The sequence below is a fragment of the Plutella xylostella genome, chromosome 19 (assembly GCF_932276165.1).
Source record: "Plutella xylostella chromosome 19, ilPluXylo3.1, whole genome shotgun sequence".
Classification (NCBI taxonomy): domain Eukaryota; kingdom Metazoa; phylum Arthropoda; class Insecta; order Lepidoptera; family Plutellidae; genus Plutella; species Plutella xylostella.
This window is the reverse complement of record NC_063999.1, coordinates 3,588,818-3,608,904: the sequence shown is the minus strand read 5'-3', so window position 1 is coordinate 3,608,904 and position 20,087 is coordinate 3,588,818. Positions and strand designations below refer to the sequence as shown.

The 20,087-nt window shown below is 36.3% G+C and overlaps 4 protein-coding genes and 2 long non-coding RNA genes across 8 annotated transcripts; 2 read left to right on the top strand and 4 right to left on the bottom strand.

Moving 5' to 3' along the window:
- Positions 1-1,146: 1,146 nt before the first annotated feature.
- On the bottom strand, positions 1,147-2,844 carry LOC105386052. Its single transcript, XR_960685.3, has 3 exons — positions 2,678-2,844; positions 2,242-2,471; positions 1,147-1,930 (listed from the first exon to the last, which is right to left on the bottom strand). It is a non-coding gene; the product is annotated as an uncharacterized LOC105386052 (long non-coding RNA).
- Positions 2,845-2,968: 124 nt separating this feature from the next.
- Positions 2,969-4,111, bottom strand: LOC105391433. Its single transcript, XR_960934.3, has 3 exons — positions 3,866-4,111; positions 3,458-3,727; positions 2,969-3,358 (listed from the first exon to the last, which is right to left on the bottom strand). It is a non-coding gene; the product is annotated as an uncharacterized LOC105391433 (long non-coding RNA).
- Positions 4,112-5,119: 1,008 nt separating this feature from the next.
- Positions 5,120-8,154, top strand: LOC105391432 (testis-specific serine/threonine-protein kinase 3). 2 transcript variants are annotated; one of them, XM_011562900.3, is made up of 6 exons: positions 5,120-5,420; positions 5,674-5,843; positions 6,135-6,284; positions 6,744-7,017; positions 7,226-7,414; positions 8,003-8,154. In XM_011562900.3, the coding sequence occupies exons 1-6, from the start codon at positions 5,265-5,267 to the stop codon at positions 8,057-8,059; spliced, it is 996 nt and encodes a 331-aa protein (XP_011561202.2). In that variant the 5' UTR covers positions 5,120-5,264; the 3' UTR covers positions 8,060-8,154. The 2 variants fall into 2 exon arrangements, with proteins under 2 accessions (XP_011561202.2, XP_011561203.1); XM_011562901.3 differs by having other exon boundaries at positions 5,122-5,420; positions 7,226-7,399.
- Positions 8,155-8,426: 272 nt separating this feature from the next.
- On the bottom strand, positions 8,427-9,699 carry LOC105391431 (ribonuclease kappa-B). The gene is made up of 3 exons (XM_011562899.3): positions 9,536-9,699; positions 9,054-9,176; positions 8,427-8,844 (listed from the first exon to the last, which is right to left on the bottom strand). Exons 1-3 carry the CDS (start codon positions 9,599-9,601, stop codon positions 8,590-8,592), a joined length of 444 nt encoding a protein of 147 aa, XP_011561201.2. The 5' UTR covers positions 9,602-9,699; the 3' UTR covers positions 8,427-8,589.
- A 180-nt stretch (positions 9,700-9,879) lies between these two features.
- Positions 9,880-11,136, bottom strand: LOC105391429 (ribonuclease kappa). Its single transcript, XM_011562898.3, has 3 exons — positions 10,968-11,136; positions 10,763-10,885; positions 9,880-10,566 (listed from the first exon to the last, which is right to left on the bottom strand). Exons 1-3 carry the CDS (start codon positions 11,034-11,036, stop codon positions 10,465-10,467), a joined length of 294 nt encoding a protein of 97 aa, XP_011561200.1. The 5' UTR covers positions 11,037-11,136; the 3' UTR covers positions 9,880-10,464.
- A 656-nt stretch (positions 11,137-11,792) lies between these two features.
- LOC105391444 (pleckstrin homology domain-containing family F member 2) lies at positions 11,793-19,392 on the top strand. 2 transcript variants are annotated; one of them, XM_048627835.1, is made up of 9 exons: positions 11,793-11,930; positions 12,111-12,175; positions 12,425-12,626; positions 13,341-13,466; positions 14,073-14,179; positions 15,474-15,633; positions 16,058-16,155; positions 16,655-16,731; positions 17,319-19,392. In XM_048627835.1, exons 1-8 carry the CDS (start codon positions 11,915-11,917, stop codon positions 16,712-16,714), a joined length of 834 nt encoding a protein of 277 aa, XP_048483792.1. In that variant the 5' UTR covers positions 11,793-11,914; the 3' UTR covers positions 16,715-16,731; positions 17,319-19,392. The 2 variants fall into 2 exon arrangements, with proteins under 2 accessions (XP_048483792.1, XP_048483791.1); XM_048627834.1 differs by lacking the exon at positions 16,655-16,731.
- Positions 19,393-20,087: the final 695 nt, after the last annotated feature.

Sequence of the window (20,087 nt, the reverse complement as noted above, 5' to 3'; positions counted from 1 at the left end):
TTTTCTGACCAATTAAATAATTTGTTGCAGGAAAATCGGTAAACACAGTTTTAGAAGAATTGCCGGGGCACATTTGAACTTTTTCCTGAGCAAGAAAAAACTGTAATAAAATATCGATGTGTGATACTATCACTTTTCTCCTATAGTAATTACATAATGGGATAACCAACACATGTTTCAGTGCAAAAAAACATTATGAAATACATAATGAAATAAAAGTTACAGTTGATTTGATTTAATGAAATTCATTCAAGACTGCCCCCCTCTCCCCTACTAATTTCTTCTCTTAACATAAACCTCCCCAAAAAGTCGCATTTTATAATTAGTAAATATTTGAAACATTTCTCGTTTTGATTTTTTCTGCTAAAGTATCGTGATACTTTTGTCCGTTTTCTATACTATAATAGTGTGGCCACTTTCTTAGATTGCAACGCCCTCAATTATTCTCTACTCTTTTATGTTCCATTGTACCTTGTTTTTTAATATGATAACTTTCCAATTATTTCTTATCTAGGTACTTGTCTAACATCTAGATGAATTAATGATTTTGGTGTCTGTATTTTATTTTGTAAATTATAAAAACATAATTTAACATACCTATCAAAACATGAAACATTACTTCTCAGTAAAAATGTAACAATCATTATGAATTTGGTTGTTTAATTTATCTTACTTATTCTTTACGGTATGGCGGTAAGAATCGAACAGAGCGCTTGTCTTATTTTACCGCATTCATCCTATCGCTAGTAAACATTTGGAAAAGAAGAGGAAAGGTAAGCTATAAAACTACTTATTATGATACCCATGAATAAAGAAACAATAACAAAATGTCGACCGTTAGATAGGGTATGTGGGTGTAAGGGCGCCTTCAAATTAGTCGCTAATTGTCGCGCGGAAGCAGCGCTGCTGCAGCGCTGCAGCCGCGCTGCTGTCTAAATTCCATATAAATTATTAACGCGCGACTGCAGCGCTGCTGCGGCGCTGCGACCGCGCATCTTTTAAATTACAAAATTTATATGGATTTTGACTGCAGCGCTGCTTCCGCGCGACAATTAGCGACTAATTTGAAGGCGCCCTAAAAACGAGTATTGACCTCTATAATCATTTGCAATAGAATCCAACAATCATGTAAACAAATATGGCGGACTGACATTGACAGCGTATTGTTTATGCCCATAGTGATGTCATAGTGTTCTAATTTAATTTTAATTAAATTTATTTTTCTTATTATTTTAATTTTAAGTCATAGACTATGGCCCATAGTAGGATAGGTACTAAAATAAAACTGACTAAATAGATTAAATATATAAGCCATAGACTATAAAATAAAACTGATTATATATAAAAAAGTGTTTATTAAAACAAATTTAAATCTTCGTCTTCGTCATCATCACTATCAGAAGTGTCGCCGGTGACCGTAATTATTAATGGAACCACTGTGTCATCGCTTGCCGTGTCTAAAATGCCGTCGAGCTTTTTCATTTCTTCCTCTTCCTTTAGGACGTGACTTACGCATTTCGACCATTGTTCGGCTCCGATTCTCGCCAACCCTTCGTTCAATAAAGTTTTTATTTCCGCCATTTTAAAAGATTTGTTATTTCTCCCAACATACGACTTAACCTGTGCCCAAATGAGCTCATTTGGGTTGAGTTCGCAGTGGTAGGGAGGAAGGCGAAGCACAGTTATTCCTTTCGATGCGGCGAGCTCGTCAACGTATTTTGTAACATAATTTTTTTTATCAAATTTTGTGAGTAACTGTGCTTTTATTTCACTTGTTTCAAAAGCTATATTTTTGCTACGTAACCATTCTTGTATAGCATCCTTCCTCCAGCTCATGTTGGGCACTCGTTCGAGTTGGCGAGAATGGTATGGAGCATTATCCATTACAATTACAGATCCCGGCAGAATTTTGTTTAAAACCATCTTAAACCTGAAACAAAAAAGATAATTTTCTGTCATAATGTAATTTTATATTTAACTAGCTGTACCCGCGCGCTTCGCTTCGCCTTAAAAAGTTTTCCCGTGGGGATTCCGGGATAAAAAGTAGCCTATGTTCTTTCCCAGGGTCTAGACCGTATGTATACCAAATTTCATTCAAATCCGTTCAGTAGTTTTGGCGTGAAAGAGTAACAGACAGACAGACAGACACAGTTACTTTCGCATTTATAATATTAGTTAGGATAATATTAATTTTATATAGTGTTATCATAAATATACAAAAATACACAAATGAAACCTTACCATTTCTCAAAATTATGAGCATCCATTTCCCCGTGATAATCGCCATCTGACTTTTTTTCTTCAAAAACCCAATCTGTGCCTTCTAAAAAACCATCTTCATTGCCTATATGTGTGATAATCAGCCTCTTTCCTTTCTGAGGATTTTTTAAGCCACTTGAAAGGCCTCCCAAGAATGCCTGTCTACTAACTCTTGATGTCAATATCCATCCACACATAATTGCAGGTGTGCCCTAAGTAAAAAAAAGTTTTAAATACATAATTATGTCAATAAAACATTGTTTATATTTAAAATTAAGCAAACCTGTAACCTATCACAATTTAAAATAATGTGTGGAATAAGTATCTTATCTATCACCATTATCTCAAACCAATGTTTTTAAAAAACCTGCGAAACACAAAAAAAAATTAGGCATTTAAGTAAATAAAAAGCTCTCACCCTCATTAAGCCATGTTTCATCCAAATAATAAATCTTTTTATTTTGCTCTCTGTATTCATTGATTTTCAACAAATAATTCACCCTCCAAATTTGTAAGTCAGGTCTATCTAGCAAAATGGGTTCGACCTTTTTTGGCCTAAGATTTATTTGCCTAATCTCATATTGCATACTATGCAATATGAGATTAGGCAAATAAACGTTTGGTCAAAGTCTCGTTTTGCCGAAAATCGTATGGCATAAATCTCTTTTAGTAAAAAGTTATTTCGCATAATCTAGTTTAGCGTAATAATGGTATGGCCAAATCTTGAATACCCTAATAATGCTATGGCATACGTTATGCCAAGTAATAATATTCGTTTGGCTTTAAATTTGATTTAGCATCTCCCTACATAGCGCAAACTGGTGCCTTGTATTGTGGCCGCTATGTGGGAAACGCTCTGCTCCGCTTCGGTGCAGTTCTTGATCGCTTGCAGTAGGTATGTGAAGTTTAATTTCTTCAATATTCTATACATTGTACCGAATGTAAAATTTGGTAGGCTGTCATCTTCATTGACTGCTTTAAAAATTTTGGCAATGGTTGGCAATTCCCCATCAAAGTAAAATTTATGAACCTTTCTTCTTATTGCAGATAAGATAAAATCATCTAACTTATCAATTATGGCTCGATTTGCAGGTCTCTCCTAAAAAACAGACAGAGAATATTAAATGGCACAAATCATAACATAAAGTAAAGCTCAAAGGAGTAAAAAAAAGGCTGGCTAAGTTAATATTATAAATACCTTAGGCTGGGGTACTTCTTGATTTTGTGTGTAATGTTTCATTACGTCACGAACAATATATTCTGAGACGTCCATTATTTTTGAGGTGGTTTTATATAATTCCATTTTTGATGGGTATGTAGGAGAGGTTTTCTCCAAGTGATTATAAATATTCACCAAAATTTTTTTCTCCCTTTGCGATAACTGTTTTTTAACAGCCAATTTTGGTTTTTTGACCGGCGGCGGCGGAGCAGTCCCCGACGAACCTGGCTGCGGCTCGCTCATTATAACCTTAAAAACAAATATAATTTTACACACATACATTTCAGTAATTGTGATCTATTCAAATAATTTGTTACGAGGGCAATACAATATTAAAGTGCGTCTAATAGATTTCCGTTGTAGGTAATAGATCTAAATCATTCTTACCTCCTGATCCTGATTACTCCTTGAGAAATAATACCAATCGTATGCGCTATATCAAAGTCCGTGATGCCGTGCAAAGGTCGTCCTTCCAAGAAAAATATGTCCAGCCAAATCGTAAAGCAAAACAAAAGTCCAAAATGAGAATGCAAAAGCGTAGAAATCGGAAACAGAAAGCACTAATGCACAGCGTACCCACTAAACAGTGAATGACTGTGAATGACAATTTTAACAAAATGGCCAACTGTCAATTTTTAAAAACTAACCATTATTTTTATGCATTTTTATGGCTTAGGATACAATCCTTTTTGGTTAATTATATTAAGCTCTTGAAAAAAAAAAATATTGTACCTATCATGGAAGTAGAAAAAAACTCTTTCTTTTACTAAAAAAACTTTCTACTTCCATGGTACCTACCTATTCAAATAATATTAAATTAAAATAATTTTGACGGCCGAATGGCGTAGTGGTTAGTGACCCTGACTACTGAGCCGATGGTCCCGGGTTCGATTCCCGGCTGGGGCAGATATTTGTTTAAACACAGATATTTGTTCTCGGGTCTTGGATGTGCCCGTAAAATGGCAATAGGCTCGCCCCCTATTACATTGGGACTAACATACACTCTGGCGAAAAGTGGGTGCAGCAATGCACCCCTGCCTACACCGCAAGGGAGTACATTAGTACAAGGCGTGAGTGCGTGTTTTTTTTAATAATTTATTAAATTAAAAATAAAAGATAACTTCAGATTACGAACAACACTAACTTTTCAATGACTTATAGAGTTCGATGAGTAAAAAACTAAGATGACAGCTTGTCAAATACTTCGAAATTTTTACGTTACAAACTTATAAATACAAGTTAAATCGTGTTGAAGATAATGTGAAAACAATAGTGCGTTCGTTGAAATCAGACTATGTTCATAATTAATCGTCAAATGTATGTGATTACGGAGTAATCGTGACAATTTGGTTTGTTTACATGATTGTTGGATTCTATTGCAAACGACTTTACAAGGAAACTTATAGAGCGAGATAGCATGAGTACATCCGCCTTCCGTCCGCGATTTATCTATGGTTTTACTGGTTTCATGCAAGGACTTTGTTACAAACTTCTTGGTTTCATGATTAATCCTCCTTGCATTCTGTCATAAAGGCCTACTGTGCCAACCTAACAATAGATGGCGTTCGGGGGCCACTGGTACTGGCTACCAATATTATTATTGTCTATGGATTTAATAAAGCGGTCATTTTAAAATAGTTTGTAGTTTGTCAAATCTTTCACTTTGACAAAATGATTTGAATTAAAAAAGAGATTGAAAATGACGATAAATTTGTGAACTCAGTTTATTTCAGTAATGTGACTGTAAAGTTTTGAAAAATTATAAAAATTGTAAATTTTCCGTGATATGCCGGGACCGGATGTGAGGACCAATGATAATGTCTCGACCGCTGAGCCCACCACGGCCGTCCACAACGCTGCCGACAGGAAACTAACCGTTCTCGAAACTCATGGCTACGTCCTTGGACGCACCATCGGATCTGGCTCATATGCTACTGTCAAGGTATGCGCAAGATGTTGTTTAGGTACATAAATATGTATTGAATGTGTAGTAAACAGGAAACTGATTGATAATAAACATCTACATCACCTTAGCAATAGTATAATACATAAATGAAATAAAGGTTTAGGTAACATTTCATAAATGCAAACTTATTTATTGAGGAAGTTAGCTTAGTGCATTTACACGATAGAAGAAGAACTTATTTTTAAATGTAACGGAAGTTTATTTTACCATCTATAAATGTTGTTTTCAGGTGGCAACCAGTGAAAGACACAACTGCAATGTTGCTATCAAAATTATCAGTAAATTTCAAGCACCGGGTGATTACTTGAAAAAGTTTCTACCTCGAGAAATAGAAGTGGTGAAAGGCCTCAAACATGAAAACCTTATACGGTTTCTGCAAGCTATCGAAACCACTCACAGGTACTGCATTTTTCTCTCTTATTAATATAGGTTCCTAACTACATTCCATACTATAAGTTACTTCTATAAATGCAAAATTTATTGGCATTCGATTTTCGTCCACATTAAGACGCTATCATGGTATACAATGTTGTTAACAAAGTTGAAGACAAAATAGGCTGCTCCACGTAATGAATATCCAGGAATTTCATAGAAGGGCCTACCAATAGGGTGTCTATGTCTATTGCTACACTGCTGCATAGGCATTCCATTTATCATCACTGCAAATTGACCCAACCCCCCTCCCCACAGAGTGTACATAGTGATGGAGTACGCGGAGAACGGCAGCCTACTGGACATGATCCGCAAGGAGCAGCACATCGACGAGCCGCGCGGCCGCCGCTGGTTCCGCCAGCTGGTGGCGGCTGTCGACTACTGCCACGAGCGCGGGGTCGTGCACAGGTATGTGTCACTTAAGCTGCGTACAGACCGGTCCAACGAACGCCAACGAACGGGTTTCGTTGACCTTCGTTGCTGCAATCTGCCCTGTATTATGTATGATAAATATCCATCGTTGGACGTTCGTTGGCCGTTCGTTGGGCCGGTCTGTACGCAGCTTTATACCATTTATACCCCATTACACGGGGAAAGACATCTGATATAATCCTCCTTTACGCTCCGCCGTAGTCGGGTAACAAACAATATAGACCCTTATTCCAATGTAATAAGGGTTCTGTCAGATGTCTTTCCCCGTGAAATGGGATATAGTACCTCCACTGCTTTGAGCTCAGCACGCTCCGGATTTCCGCTCAATGCAACCTCTCGCTTTATTTACGCTCCGCGCCAGCAGATGGCGCTTTTACATATTTTTTATTTCTTTCATCTTTACATTTATTTACCTAACCTAAATTTCGCCCCTAGGGACATAAAATGCGAGAACCTGCTAATGGACACCGGTCTGAACATCAAGCTGTCCGACTTTGGCTTCGCGCGCGGCCACATGAAGCCAAAGAACGGCGTGTATGCCCTCAGCGAAACCTTCTGCGGGAGCTACGCCTACGCATCCCCGGAGATACTGAAGGGGGTTCCGTACCGGCCGCAGGACTCCGACATATGGAGCACGGGCGTCGTGCTGTATGCGATTGTCTATGGCCGGCTGCCGTTTGACGATACCAATTATAATCAGTTGTTGAAGGTGAGTTGCTGAGTGTTATTTAGTGCTACCACGTGCTACTTCAGTTGGTCAATAGGTATAATTTAGATTCGTTTTAGAGAGAAACCACCTAATTACGGTTATCCCCCAAAATATTGTCACATTTTTCACATCACGGACGGTGTAGAAGTTGGCCCTAAAGTTAACTACTAACCTAAACCAACAATCAACCATTTCCATCCATCCGCAGCAAGTGCAAAACAAAGTGACGTTCCCCCGAGAGCCGAAAGTCTCCTCCGACTGCAAGAAGCTGATCACGAAGATCCTGGCTCCCCTCAAGGTGCGGGTCAAGATCCCGCAGATCCTGGCGGACCCGTGGCTGCATGCGCGCGCGCAGCACAGCGACGACCTCGTGCAAGCGCAGGTTGAATGCTTACATGTAATGGGAGATTTTCAACCATAGACAAACAACCATAGATTATAGATGACTTCACACTCAACGGCACTGCGTTTTTTTTTGTAGCCGGCATCTAAAATGCAGTGCTGTTGAGTATGAAGTCATCTATAATCTATGGTTGTTTGTCTATGGTTGAAAATCTCCCATTGATTTGGTTGTTGCTTTTGAGGGTAGGGGTTCGTGGTAGGGGACCTACGGGGCAATTCTCGACCACCCGTCTTTAAAGTGCCAGTGGTGCGCCGTAACGATTAATAAATGGTAATCAATTTGCAAATTTGAATGAATTCTAACGCTAGACTCGAGAGGCGAGTGGTTGAGAATCAGCTTCGAGGTTTACTTTGCATTAGTTTAAATTTACTGTTACTTACCTTATTTTTTGAGTCTCTTATTGTATAGTCAGCAAAAGTATGCCACCCCAGGGCAAAACCATATTCTTTTAACCGTTTATAATTTGTACGGCAGCACTTTTTTGGATTTATAATGTTTTCTAATTTAATTTAAAATTCATTCAGATGCTTCTTCATTCTGCTTACTGATTGACCTATTAACTGATTCTTATTTTGTCCTCAGGAAAACCCACAATACAGTAGAGATGAAAACCTAAGTGTGAATATTGGAACTACGTGAAGAGAGGCCTGTGAAACTAACATTAGTGGAATTTTGTGTGATCATAGAACTTTGTGTACCTGAATGAATTAATATATTTTATAATTTTGTTCATATATTGTTTTTTATTTAGGCAATTCACTAATGCACTTTCTTATATTAACTAAATGCAATTTCTTATAAATAACTTAAAATGTAGCTTGCATTATAAAACAAAACTAAGATCTATTAGGTACCTACGCTACCTAGGTTTAATTAAAGTATCTAAGGGCCACTTGCACAAACATTTAAATCTAGATTTAGGTGGAATTTCACCAAACGCTAAACGTATTTAGTAGTTAAAATTTGAGTTAAATACAATTTTAAATACGTTTAGCTGTTGGTAAAAGTGACCCGAAGTGTCAAATCTCGATTTAAGAAACGTCAATCCATATAAAATTTGACACTAATTCGAGATTTAACACTAAATCTAGGTTTAATATGTTGGTGCAAGTAGCCCTAAATACCTATACAGAATAATATATGACATACTTTTGTTGTGGGTATAAGTCTTACAAAAACGGTATTGGTGCAGGCGCGTCGGTCTCCGATTCTGGTGCGGTAGGCTTCGTTTTTGGTTTCGCTTTATCCTTGACCACCTTATCTTTTATCTTAGGAACCACTTCCTTTGGAGTACAAAACAGTTCGTCATTTTCCAACTCCTTGGCTTGTTTGGCTTTCCTGGCCTTCGCCTTCTTGATACAATGCAGCGAGATAATGAACGTTAATGCGTAAATGATCGCGGCCACAAAACAATTTCTTGCCACCTGTAAGCATAAAGGCATAGAGATGCATAAAGGTGACCGTGAGACAGAGCTATTAGGTAGGTACTTGAGCCATTTCAACATACTATGTGATCCATTTTAAAGGTGTAACCAGCAGCTAGTTATCCCTGAGCAGTGATTATACAAATTACAAATAATCACAGATTTTAAATACCTACTACTACTACCTATATCAATTTTGTAATAGCTACCTTTTTGTAACCATCTTTTGTTGCAGTTAAAAATGCATTGTAGTCGGTGATTGATTCAACTTGGGGGCCGGCTTCGTGGATGAGCTCCATGGATTCTATATAGAACAGAAGAGCTAGCCATAACTGAAAATTGAATTATTTATTAGAACCCATCATGCCGATGATACCTTCCTACAAAATTATACTACTATAGGTGAGAAAAGTTGGTAGGTACAGCAAAAAAAGCAGGTGGCCCTATTCGACATTTCCATAGACTGGGGAGCACGGCCATAATATCACAGCAACAATAACCAAGGAATAAAATGAAAAAGATTTTGGAATGTGGACTATAAAGGTAGGTAGCCTACTCAGTATCAGTCTCTGTAACTGTTAATGAGCATCCCTTGACTCGAAGCACGGCAGAAAGTAACTGCTTACTTAAAGTAATTACTACTTCTTACAGCACAAATTTTACAATACAAATGAGTGCAAATAGTGCTAACCAATTGCACAATGCCCCATAAACTGAGGCAAGTGCAGACGAAACCACAGGAGTGAAGACTTATCATGGTTATGTGTATAAAATCCAGATGAATCAGACTATTGCAGGCACTGATAGTATAAAAATCTTTCGTTTATTTAACTACTTTGATATTGTAATAATAATGTTTGACTGTGTTTGACATTACGACATTACTGACACCTGACACTATTCATAGTGTGATGATGATGATTTAAAGCAAAGATAACTTTGTAAATAAATCCTGAGTAGCTAGATGCAAGACATGAAAAATCTAAACAGACTGAGGCTAAGTTGTGTTGTAGGAATTAAAATAAAAGTTTAAAGTAACATTAATACTTTACTTCAAAAAAACATCTAATCAATATACAATATTTTATGTACAGTTTAAATTTAATATTTCAAACATAAGCAGTATGATTACCTGATTTGGTTACACATAGATGTCTATTTGTTAAAAATAGTAATTAATATTGTGCAGAATCATTTTCTTTACTTAAAAGTATATTTTAACTTATTGTAATTGGGACTAAGAATGTGGATAACCAGAGTAGCATCTTTATATGTAGAGGAAGTTAAATGCCGTTTTTCAATAGACAGAGCTAGAATAGAAATCCACATACCTACTCTGGACACATACAATGGAGATATATTTAAGCAATAACTTTGCCTGTATCTGAGTATATATTTACTACTTAATTAAAATTAGATGCTGCAGTAGTAAATAGTAAGTCAGATACTAATGACTGATCATCAATTCAATAACTTATGGAATGGAACTATGCAATAGTCACACCTTCAACACAAATCATCTTAATTAGTGCTATAAAACTCATTCTGTTAAATTGGTTTACATGTTGGTACCAGCACTTGTGACTCGCCACTCAATATATTTGGAGCACATTTAGTTATTTACATGCTCACTGAGGAGCGGTTGTTGGCCCAGAACTGGTGAGCAGACAGGGCCAGGGTGATGACATACAGGAGGGCAGCTATCCAGCAGTTGTAGGCATTCTGTCAAACAAATTTAAAGAAATATTGATACAAGTTTAGGATAATCATCAAAATCAATGTACATATTTCATCATAGAGTTAAATGACAGAATTTTAGATAGTTTGTAATAGTGGTCTAAGGTGAGTCTTGTTTTTCTAATTATAACAGAATTAGGCCAATATCTAGTGCAAGGTAACATTTAGTGGAAGAACTGACCTGAGTGTAGCCAGCTTCAACCGTGGCAATAAAGTCTTCGATGGTGTGATGGCCTCCTTCCGCTTCAGGGAGGTCTTCTAACAGAGCTACTGATCTGATATAGTAGAAGACGCCCATTATAGTCTGAAATTAATATATTTTGGGATTAGTAACGATACTCTTTATGAACGATTCATAGCAAGATTGTAAGTGTGAAATAGCTTACCAACTGTATGATGCCCCACACACTCAAAACCAGACCACATAGCGACAATTTGGGGCCGCAAATCTTCATTTTGTTCAATAAATTCAAGATTTATTTCGAACAAAAATTATTAAGTTATCGACCACTAGCTGTCAGCTGTGTCAAAAATGGATGCCCGCTCATGTGATCTTTCAATGCGTGTCTATGGTTTCTTGAAAACTAAACGAATCATATTCATGTATTCAACGAAATACCAAGTTGAAACAAAATTAATTTAATATAAACTAAAATTAATTCAATATTAATTTCAGAAATTAAAATTATGATAGATTGATATATTACGATAAATATTAACTTCAGTTGCTATAAAATATTATAAAAATTAAAACATAAACTAAACGCAGATGATGGGGCTGCCAAACTTCAGAATAATAACGGTGTCTCGCTTCGCTCGTTTGTGCCAGACTTTTTCACAAAATTTTAACGCGTTTGCGTTCGTGGGGATCTTGGGAGCTACGAGCCACCAATGAATTTAATCAAGCACATCGAGATAATAAATTCTATGGTGTTTTAAATAAATATTTTTTGTTTTTTTTATTTTGAATCACGCTCCGGAATACTAGCAAACGTCGACGCATCGCATCTTATTAGCATTCGTTCGTTTACTTTGCAGCGCCCCATGTGAACCGTAAGTACATCAAACATTGTTCAGTTGAATAGCGGTTCGGAGCATGTCGGCATGCTTATAGTGGTGATGGTGAATGTTGACTTCGCTGATGGCTATGGCAAACCCTCATCAACTTCTTCAATGAGTTTGTTAGTATTCTGAGACTGCAAATAGTTTTTATTAATCTGTGAGACAAATGACACCATAGACACAGATCAGTGAATGACACATTTTCTCGCTCAAACACACAATTTATTATTTCCTTTTTGTGAGAGTGATACGTAAAATAAAATTATTTACAATGGTGGATCGTTTAGGTAAGATATTTCCGTTCTATTGACATACGTACAAACTCTTTTATCATCTTGTTTCATTTGTAATAGTACTAGGAAACTTAAAGTTTCTACCTGTAGGAGTGACCGCTATTGCTTTACTTTCCTTTGACGTCGAACTGTAAATCTCGATTGTATGTAATGGTTTATTATTATTTATTTCAGTGAATAGTGAGGCTAATGCAAGAAGAATTGCCATGGTGGAGAACTGCTTCGGCAGTTCAGGCCAGGTACGCACCCATATTGTTGACACAGCACCTTTAAATTTGGCCTCTAACTTTTATAGTGACAACTACTGTAGTTTTTATCAACCGACAAAGCTAAAGATAAGTTTTGCTTCGGCTTGTCAGGGTTTAGATATCAGACTGTTATCATCAATGTTAACTTTACACATAGTTTCATATTTTACCCTGCTCAGATGCTAGTTTATTATTTGTTATGGCTAAGCTGCAATATTTTTAACATGTTTTAATTTGTAGCCGCTGGCCGAGCAAGGCAGGGTGCTGGTTGGAGAAGGAGTCTTGACCAAAATGTGCCGAAAGAAGCCCAAAGCACGCCAATTCTTCCTCTTCAATGACATACTAGTGTACGGCAACATAGTTATAAACAAGAAGAAATATAACAAACAGCATGTTATCCCCCTCGAGGAAGTCAAGCTAGAATCATTAAAAGATGAAGGACGTAAGTTGTTTGTGTTTGTATTTTATGACTTTCACTTTTTGTTTTACATGGTAAGGAATTATGAATATGAAAGTTTTATGTCAACTAATTAGTGTATGTATGAATACCTTCAATATATACAGTTCATTGCTGAGATTAAGAACTTCTAAATCAACTTTTTGGGTAGATTATCAAAAATAAATTATGTCCTCACTAAGTACAAGATAGTGAGATACTAGATACTTCTATTTACAATGAAGTTTTTACTATCTCTAAACAAAATTATCTTTTGATGAGTATACAAACTAATTCAAGGGACTAGGTACTGGACCTACAATATTAAATAATCTTTCTTTTTTACAAACTTGTCACAATCACTGTATGAGTCATCATTCATCATAGTATTTACCAGTGTGAATCATATGATAATGTATTATTGAACTTGTGATTGAACCTACACTTGTTTGCATGTCCTGAAGATGAGATATGTTTTTTTTATAATTATCAGTTCACAATTATTTTATTGTTGAACTTTAACTAACTTTTATGCATAAAAAATCCCCAGACTGGAACTTTATTGAGTGGTATTAAAATTCATTAACAATGATACAACATCCAGTAAGCTTTATGTGTGATACCTTATTTCACATCTTTTTATTTCATTAAGTTCCAATTCACTTCTTTACCACTTGAATTGATGACATTTGACTACATCTCTCTTATGTGTGTTTCCAGAACACCGCAATGGCTGGTTGATCCGCACAGCATCTAAATCATTTGCAGTGTATGCAGCCACTGCCACAGAAAAAGAAGAGTGGATGGCACACATTGAAAAATGTATAGAGGATTTACTTAGAAAGAGTAAGTATCTGCTTTAAACTTGCCATAAACACTACAATTTTAATTATGTGAAAATAGGCACTTTTCATTATCATAATGGCACTGTTATGCACATATTAAGAGGTCAGAAAGAAGATAAATACCTAATCTTCTGTATATTATTATGTTTGCTTGATTTTAGTAGTATATCTTTGTCTTCACTATAAAAGTTGACATGTTTTTATCATACAAAGTAGCGTGCTAGCAGCATCTTTTGATTCATATACTTTTTACACTTTTGAGAGACTGAGCACCTGTGTAGCTGTTTGGCAAAAGCGGGTGCGCTGTGTGGTCTTTAATCCTGTACCTACTAATGATACAGATGTAAATGTCATCACATCAGACTCTATAACTAGCAATAGATGAATCTAATAATATTTTATGGATACCTACATAAAAACAACTCACACTACAGGTTAAGTATTTTTCATGTGGCATATCATCACTCATCAGTGTATCTGAATACAGTACAATGAAAGTATTTTTCTCCGGCCTATGTATTTTTCTTTTGCTGATTGTACATCCCCACGTCTCTTTTGCTGATTGTACATCCCCACGTCTCTTTTGCTGACTGTTCATCCCCCGCAGGCGGCAAGCAGCCCCCGTCGGAGCACGCGGCGGTGTGGGTGCCGGACAACGAGGCCACCGTCTGCATGCACTGCAAGAAGACACAGTTCACCGTGCTCAACAGGAGGGTAAGGAGAATTTGGTTTCGTTGTTGTAACTGCTGACGTTAAAACAGGGGTGTTATAGTGTGTCTGATTATGGTACCATAGAGTTGTCATGGTACATCTTAGGGTGCATACATAGAGAATCGGGTTCCCTGTATCTACCTGTACCGGTAAAGTGCTCACTCACGGAGCATTTCCCGGATTTTTAAATGTCACGAGCGCTTTCGCATAATCAGGTTACCGGTACAGGTAGATACAGGGAACCCGATTCTCTATGTAAGCACCCTTACAGTACTTCAGTCAGTTAGGTTCAAAATCTCCTGTTGCAGTGTTAGTGTTATCCACACATAACAATAGACGTCTGTGGTTGTCCACTAGGTCCAACTGATTTTCATTTATTTGTTAGAGTGCGACATTTTCGTCCTACTATAATCTACATATTTTTATTATCTCAATATTATATCTAATTACAGGTATTGAATAGAGTTCGCTACCTGATTCTATGTTTCATTCATCAATATTTAATCTTATCGCATTCAAACTTTTTCGCACGTGTTGCAATCTAGATAAAATTGCAGATACATATTTCTCTGAAACAAAGAGTCCAGAAACAAACAGTGATTAGTAGGATCATTTATAAATAATTATTGGCAGATCAGTGCCAACAGGGTCTGCTGGTGCAAATAGACTCATTATTTATGGTTGTGCACATTGAGGTGAACATTTAAATAATGTTTATGATACTCATTACTTATCGCTCCTTTAAGAAACTTTCATGAGTCATAAAAATTGAACTGTTACTGATACGCTTGATGTGCGTTGCCTTTACTTTGTATTGTATGATTGCACAGATTAACCCCCTTATTCATAGAGAAGTTACAGAACGTTTTTACTAATACACTGTTTTGTCCCTCTCCGACAAAGAACAATTTGTTCTTTGAAAGAGAGGGACAAAACAGTTTATTAGTTAAAACGTATTGTAACTTTTCTATGAATAAGGGGGTTAGTGTATGCAGTGTTGACGCCTTAATATGAAAGAAGAGTACTTAGGTATTTGAATTTACATTAAAAATGTATGTTATGTGAATTATTTACACTCAAATGCAAATTTCCTTTAGTGACAATTTTACTTTCATTTAGGGCTACCAGTTGAAGAAAAAAATATCTTAAATTTTTACCTGTTCCTTTTGATTATAATAATGTAATCCCATTATTTTCCGATATTATCTTATCTCGTTCACCCAACCATTTAGTAATATTTTCTTTCATGCTGAAAAAAATTTATTATTCTATCCCACTATCCCATGCTTCGTTCCAGCACCACTGTCGCAAGTGCGGCTCGGTAGTCTGCGGCGGCTGTTCGTCGAAGCGCTGGCTCCTCCGCGGCCAGAGCTCCAAGCCGCTGCGGGTGTGCCTGCAGTGCTACGACGAGCTCACCCGCGAGCGCAGCCGCGACGCCGACCCGGCCGCGCCCCCAGGTGACTCACACACACACACACACACACACACACACACACAGAGCTCCAAGCCGCTGCGGGTGTGCCTGCAGTGCTACGACGAGCTCACCCGCGAGCGCAGCCGCGACGCCGACCACACACACACACACACACTCACACACACATGGGTGTCTCTCGTGAGCACACGCACACGCATGTGCAAAAAGTCTATTTAGGTGCTCGATATGTGAGATGCGGGCGGGAAAGATCGGGCATTGAAACGTTCCAAATGCTCTCTTAGTGTGGGTGTTTTTAGGACCATTCTTTTCTTAACCTACTTATAAATTACAACAACAAATTACATTGTTGCCTCATCGTTTTCATGCCCTTCACACAATCATCACACACTAAAAAGATATAAATTGTGTTCCTAACTTCCTATATTAAATATTTGCTATAATTCCAGTGAAGGCGGCGGAGGGCGCGGGCTCGGGCGGCGACTCGTCGGGCGACGACGACAGCGACGACGACGACGACCGCGTCGCGCAGGAGAAACACGATGAGGTATATGCTTGTCTCTTTCTCTCTCGTTAGGTTATAGTGATTAGTACTTGGAGCTATCTCCTTCGCTCTTGAAACTACTGGCTGGCAAGAAAGAGTGAATAGGGGGGCCACTTTTCTTAAATCATGGCCATAGTACCTACAATCTACATGGCCTCTTTTGTAGCTTTCCCATAGGCGTGAGTAGAATTGCCAGCCCAAAATAAATTCGTTTTGTTTCTACGCTAACTTGCCAGGTTGATGATCGTTTGTAATTTTAAATGACTCGTGTGCCCATGTCTACAGAGTAGAGATTCCCTCCCATTCGTGGAATAAATGGCAATCCTAAATGATCTGATGTGTTGGATATTTATATCCCAATTGTTATATTATGTTATTGATTTTGCTTGTATATATTTTAATGTCTACCCGTAAATTAATTTGTATCTATTATTTTCGTTTTCGCTTTGTGTGCTAGAAGCGTAGATGAAGCGTGAACTATAAACAAATTATTTATTTTTAGGGCTTTACAAGCTATAATGGTGTGAGAAATGGATTTGGAAATAAAGTCACAACCGTATAGTACAAATTACAAAATGTGTAAGTTAGTCAGCCACCGGTCATGCTTCCCATTTACTATGTACTTTGTTTTATTTTGTGTTGTTTTGTTGAAATTTATTTACGGTTTTCATAATCCATAGAGGTTAGCATTAGGCACCGTTCTCACGGACTCTGTTTTCGGAAAAGTTTTGACATATTTGTATTTATTTTATATGCAGATTTTTGAGTGTGTATAACATTTAGGGCAGTGCAACGAATCCAGTAAATTATAAGAGCATTATTTATGTCTAAACGATACTGTTAACAGATCCGTTGTGAATGAACAAACACTTGGCAGGGACAGATACATACATAACATAATAGATTAGACTGCAGGTACCTAGTTTAGTCACCACACCCAGTATACCATCGGTTTTTGTTGGTTTTGGTTTTGTAATGCCTGTTTTCTCGTTTGCTAGTTATTACGGTAGCCTTCCACTAACTAAAGTTTGTTTTTTACTCATTTGTGTTTTGTTTTCTTTTACGTTTGTTTTGTTTTTGAGCCAAGGCAACACCACCCATCACCAAGAAACATTTTTATGCAAAGATGATTATGGTTTATTTAATAGTGTTTTGTCGTTTTTTAGCCAAAGTTCTACAGTGACGGTGATAAGACTGAAGAGTCCAACAATCATGCGGCGAAGGAGGCCGGCGGCAAGTGAGGCCACGAGCGAGTAACAACATCTTCATAACGACCTGTTGCGTGAAAGCAGGATGACGAAACAAAGGTATTGAATTTCGACAAGTGTTCATCCGTACATAAATACTAATATTGTAGATGCGAAACTTTATTCGTTTGACTATGTCCCATGCAGATCAGAATTAAATTTTACTTTTTATCCTGTACTTCTCACGGGTAAACCTGCAAATATATCAGGGTAAAACTTGTCAATTGATATTTTTTTGTCATCTGCTTTTATACAACAGATCCTATGTTAGTTCTGGCAGATTGTCTACGGTTTCCCATATCAATACATGATAAAATTTTCATTATTTGTTAATGGTAAAATTCCATTCCATTTTTGACGAAAGTTCTATTCTGAAAATCTTCACGAAGTTTTTTATAACTGATAATGGTTTTTTTTCAAACCGAAGTACTGCCTTTATACAAATGGACGATTTTCAAAATAAATCTTACCTTTAAGGCATTGGGAAATAACTGAATCATTGAAAATACTATTTTTACCAAACCAGTAAAATATGTATGTAGATAACGAAGACACTACCACGATTGCCTTACGTTTTATAAAGTAACTTGTAATTAGGAACAATATTTCAATTTAAAAGCTTTTAAAATTATATTTCTTACAAAATTAGGTTCATAGTTTTAAATTGGTATTAATTTGGTTAAGTTACTTAAATAACGCCTAATATTTAAAGCCTTTTTGAAACGTCTGAAGCGGTTTTAGTATTTTAATACAGCTCAATCGTAAAATACAAAATAAAGTGATTTTTCTTAACTTAATTAATCGCATAGGGTTGTAAATATCATGAGACGTGTCAAAATATAGATTGAGTGCCTGTTTCACAATGTCTGGTTACAGAGTGCCGACGCATCATATAAAGTATTCTTGAGATCTAACTTCTGTCAAGTTGCCCCTCAAAGATGATCAGAAGATCGTGTATGTATACAATAACGAACATGGCCTTTCGTAGTACTATGATTAGTAACTTGAATGTCGACGTTGTGGTCATCATAATATATAACCACAAATAAACTATCAGGGCTTATATAAGTATACATTGTGAAACAGAACCTTAGTGCAGTTATTTTTAGATCGAACTGAGTGTGAAACTTTTTATGAATTCTATTTATTGAAGGCCTACTAACAAATGGATACCTAAAAACGGTACTAACTTTTAAATATTAACCTTAGTTTTATAATCGTAAATTTTACGTCAACATAATATTTAATATTTACATGAGTTTATTATAAACTGTCATAGTTTATATTTTGCTATTTTAATTGTTAAACTCTGGTGATTAGTTTACGGGTGACATTTCAGAGTTGGTTTGTAAACTATCACCGGTTGTATGTATATTAGTTCCGTAGGTTATAGGAAGGTGCATTGTGTAGCATGTAAAAGTTAAAAATATATTTTATATTACGGGCTAGCTTATTTCCAAATATGTTAAAAGTATTAATTAACTGGAATGCATCTTATTTGCTTGGTTATTTAACGGCGCTTTATTTCAACATACAATCTGTACTTCTTCTTTTTCCCTGGATATTTTGTCTCTACTCCATGATTGGCATCAAAATGTCTGCATAAATATGCTACATTTACAGCCCTTTCAGTAAAGTTGGCATAAAGTTTAGAGCTTTGTATCATCATTATAAAACTTGGAATAACTTATTCCATATCCACATCTATTGCTTTTTGATTCAATTCGGCTGCTGCTGTGCCAATCATGACAAAATGGTAATATATTAATTCGTGTTATCTGATGGATTTCCTTATTATGTCATTTTTCCTTTCTAATGGTTTAAACCAGCAATGGTTTAGCAGTTACTATAGCTAAAATAACGATAAGCCTAAATGTTAACAAGTTACAATGATTAGCGTTTCTGTTATATTTCCAAAATATTGCTAGGCAAATTAATTAGGTTTAAGATATTGTTTAATTTCAGTTGACAAATATACAATAATATTTTTAAATGATCATCGTTTTATTTCAAATGTAAGTATGGTAAGTGCTGCCTTTATTTAAGAACGCAGTGGTAGTCAACCGACTAGACGAGAATATTGGATTTTTTTATTTTTTTCTAAGTTGATAGATCCGCTATTTTTATACCAATGTATACCTAAAATCCTAGTCTCGCCTCGCCGCGCCGGTAGAAAACCACCTCTAGTTAGTGGCCATCGACCATGGTGAAGTAAAACCATTTATTATGATTATTATATTATTTATTTTTATACAAAACATCAACGCCATAATGTTTCCATGTCTTACTTAATAATAACTATTATACTTATACTAGCGACTATTGATTGCATATAACAAACTTAAAAACTAAATAGTTAAATGAAGATGTACCTTGGGTACAGTACAATTTTTCAGGAACGAATAACAATAATGGCCAGCTAAGGCTAATAAGTTTTAATATCTGCCTTATAGGACTTTCATTAAGTTAGGCACTTAAATTGTTTAAAAATCATATGAAAGGTAATTGGTTAGTTATAGTTTTTGAAACTAAATCCTTAAAGCACCAACCCTTAATTAACTAAGGCAGAGTAGTCACCAACACATATATTCAATTCATATCCCATCATAACCGAAAACAACTTGATACCTACTTGATTTCTATCATCACCAACTATGGTTTTTACAACATAATCTAAAACAACAGCTG

Coding starts and splice junctions, on each gene's coding strand:
- LOC105391432 (XM_011562900.3), top strand. CDS start 5,265: ATGCCGGGACCGGATGTGAGGACCAATGATAATGTCTCGACCGCTGAG. Junction 5,844..6,134: donor GCTATCGAAACCACTCACAG/GTACTGCATTTT, acceptor CCCTCCCCACAG/AGTGTACATAGTGATGGAGT. Junction 7,415..8,002: donor CGCAGGTTGAATGCTTACAT/GTAATGGGAGAT, acceptor TTTTGTCCTCAG/GAAAACCCACAATACAGTAG.
- LOC105391431 (XM_011562899.3), bottom strand. CDS start 9,601: ATGATAAGTCTTCACTCCTGTGGTTTCGTCTGCACTTGCCTCAGTTTA. Junction 9,177..9,535: donor TATGGGGCATTGTGCAATTG/GTTAGCACTATT, acceptor TTCAATTTTCAG/TTATGGCTAGCTCTTCTGTT. Junction 8,845..9,053: donor CAAAAGATGGTTACAAAAAG/GTAGCTATTACA, acceptor TTATGCTTACAG/GTGGCAAGAAATTGTTTTGT.
- LOC105391429 (XM_011562898.3), bottom strand. CDS start 11,036: ATGAAGATTTGCGGCCCCAAATTGTCGCTATGTGGTCTGGTTTTGAGT. Junction 10,886..10,967: donor TGTGGGGCATCATACAGTTG/GTAAGCTATTTC, acceptor TATTAATTTCAG/ACTATAATGGGCGTCTTCTA. Junction 10,567..10,762: donor TTGAAGCTGGCTACACTCAG/GTCAGTTCTTCC, acceptor TTTGTTTGACAG/AATGCCTACAACTGCTGGAT.
- LOC105391444 (XM_048627834.1), top strand. Junction 12,176..12,424: donor GCTTCGGCAGTTCAGGCCAG/GTACGCACCCAT, acceptor TTTAATTTGTAG/CCGCTGGCCGAGCAAGGCAG. Junction 12,627..13,340: donor ATCATTAAAAGATGAAGGAC/GTAAGTTGTTTG, acceptor GTGTGTTTCCAG/AACACCGCAATGGCTGGTTG.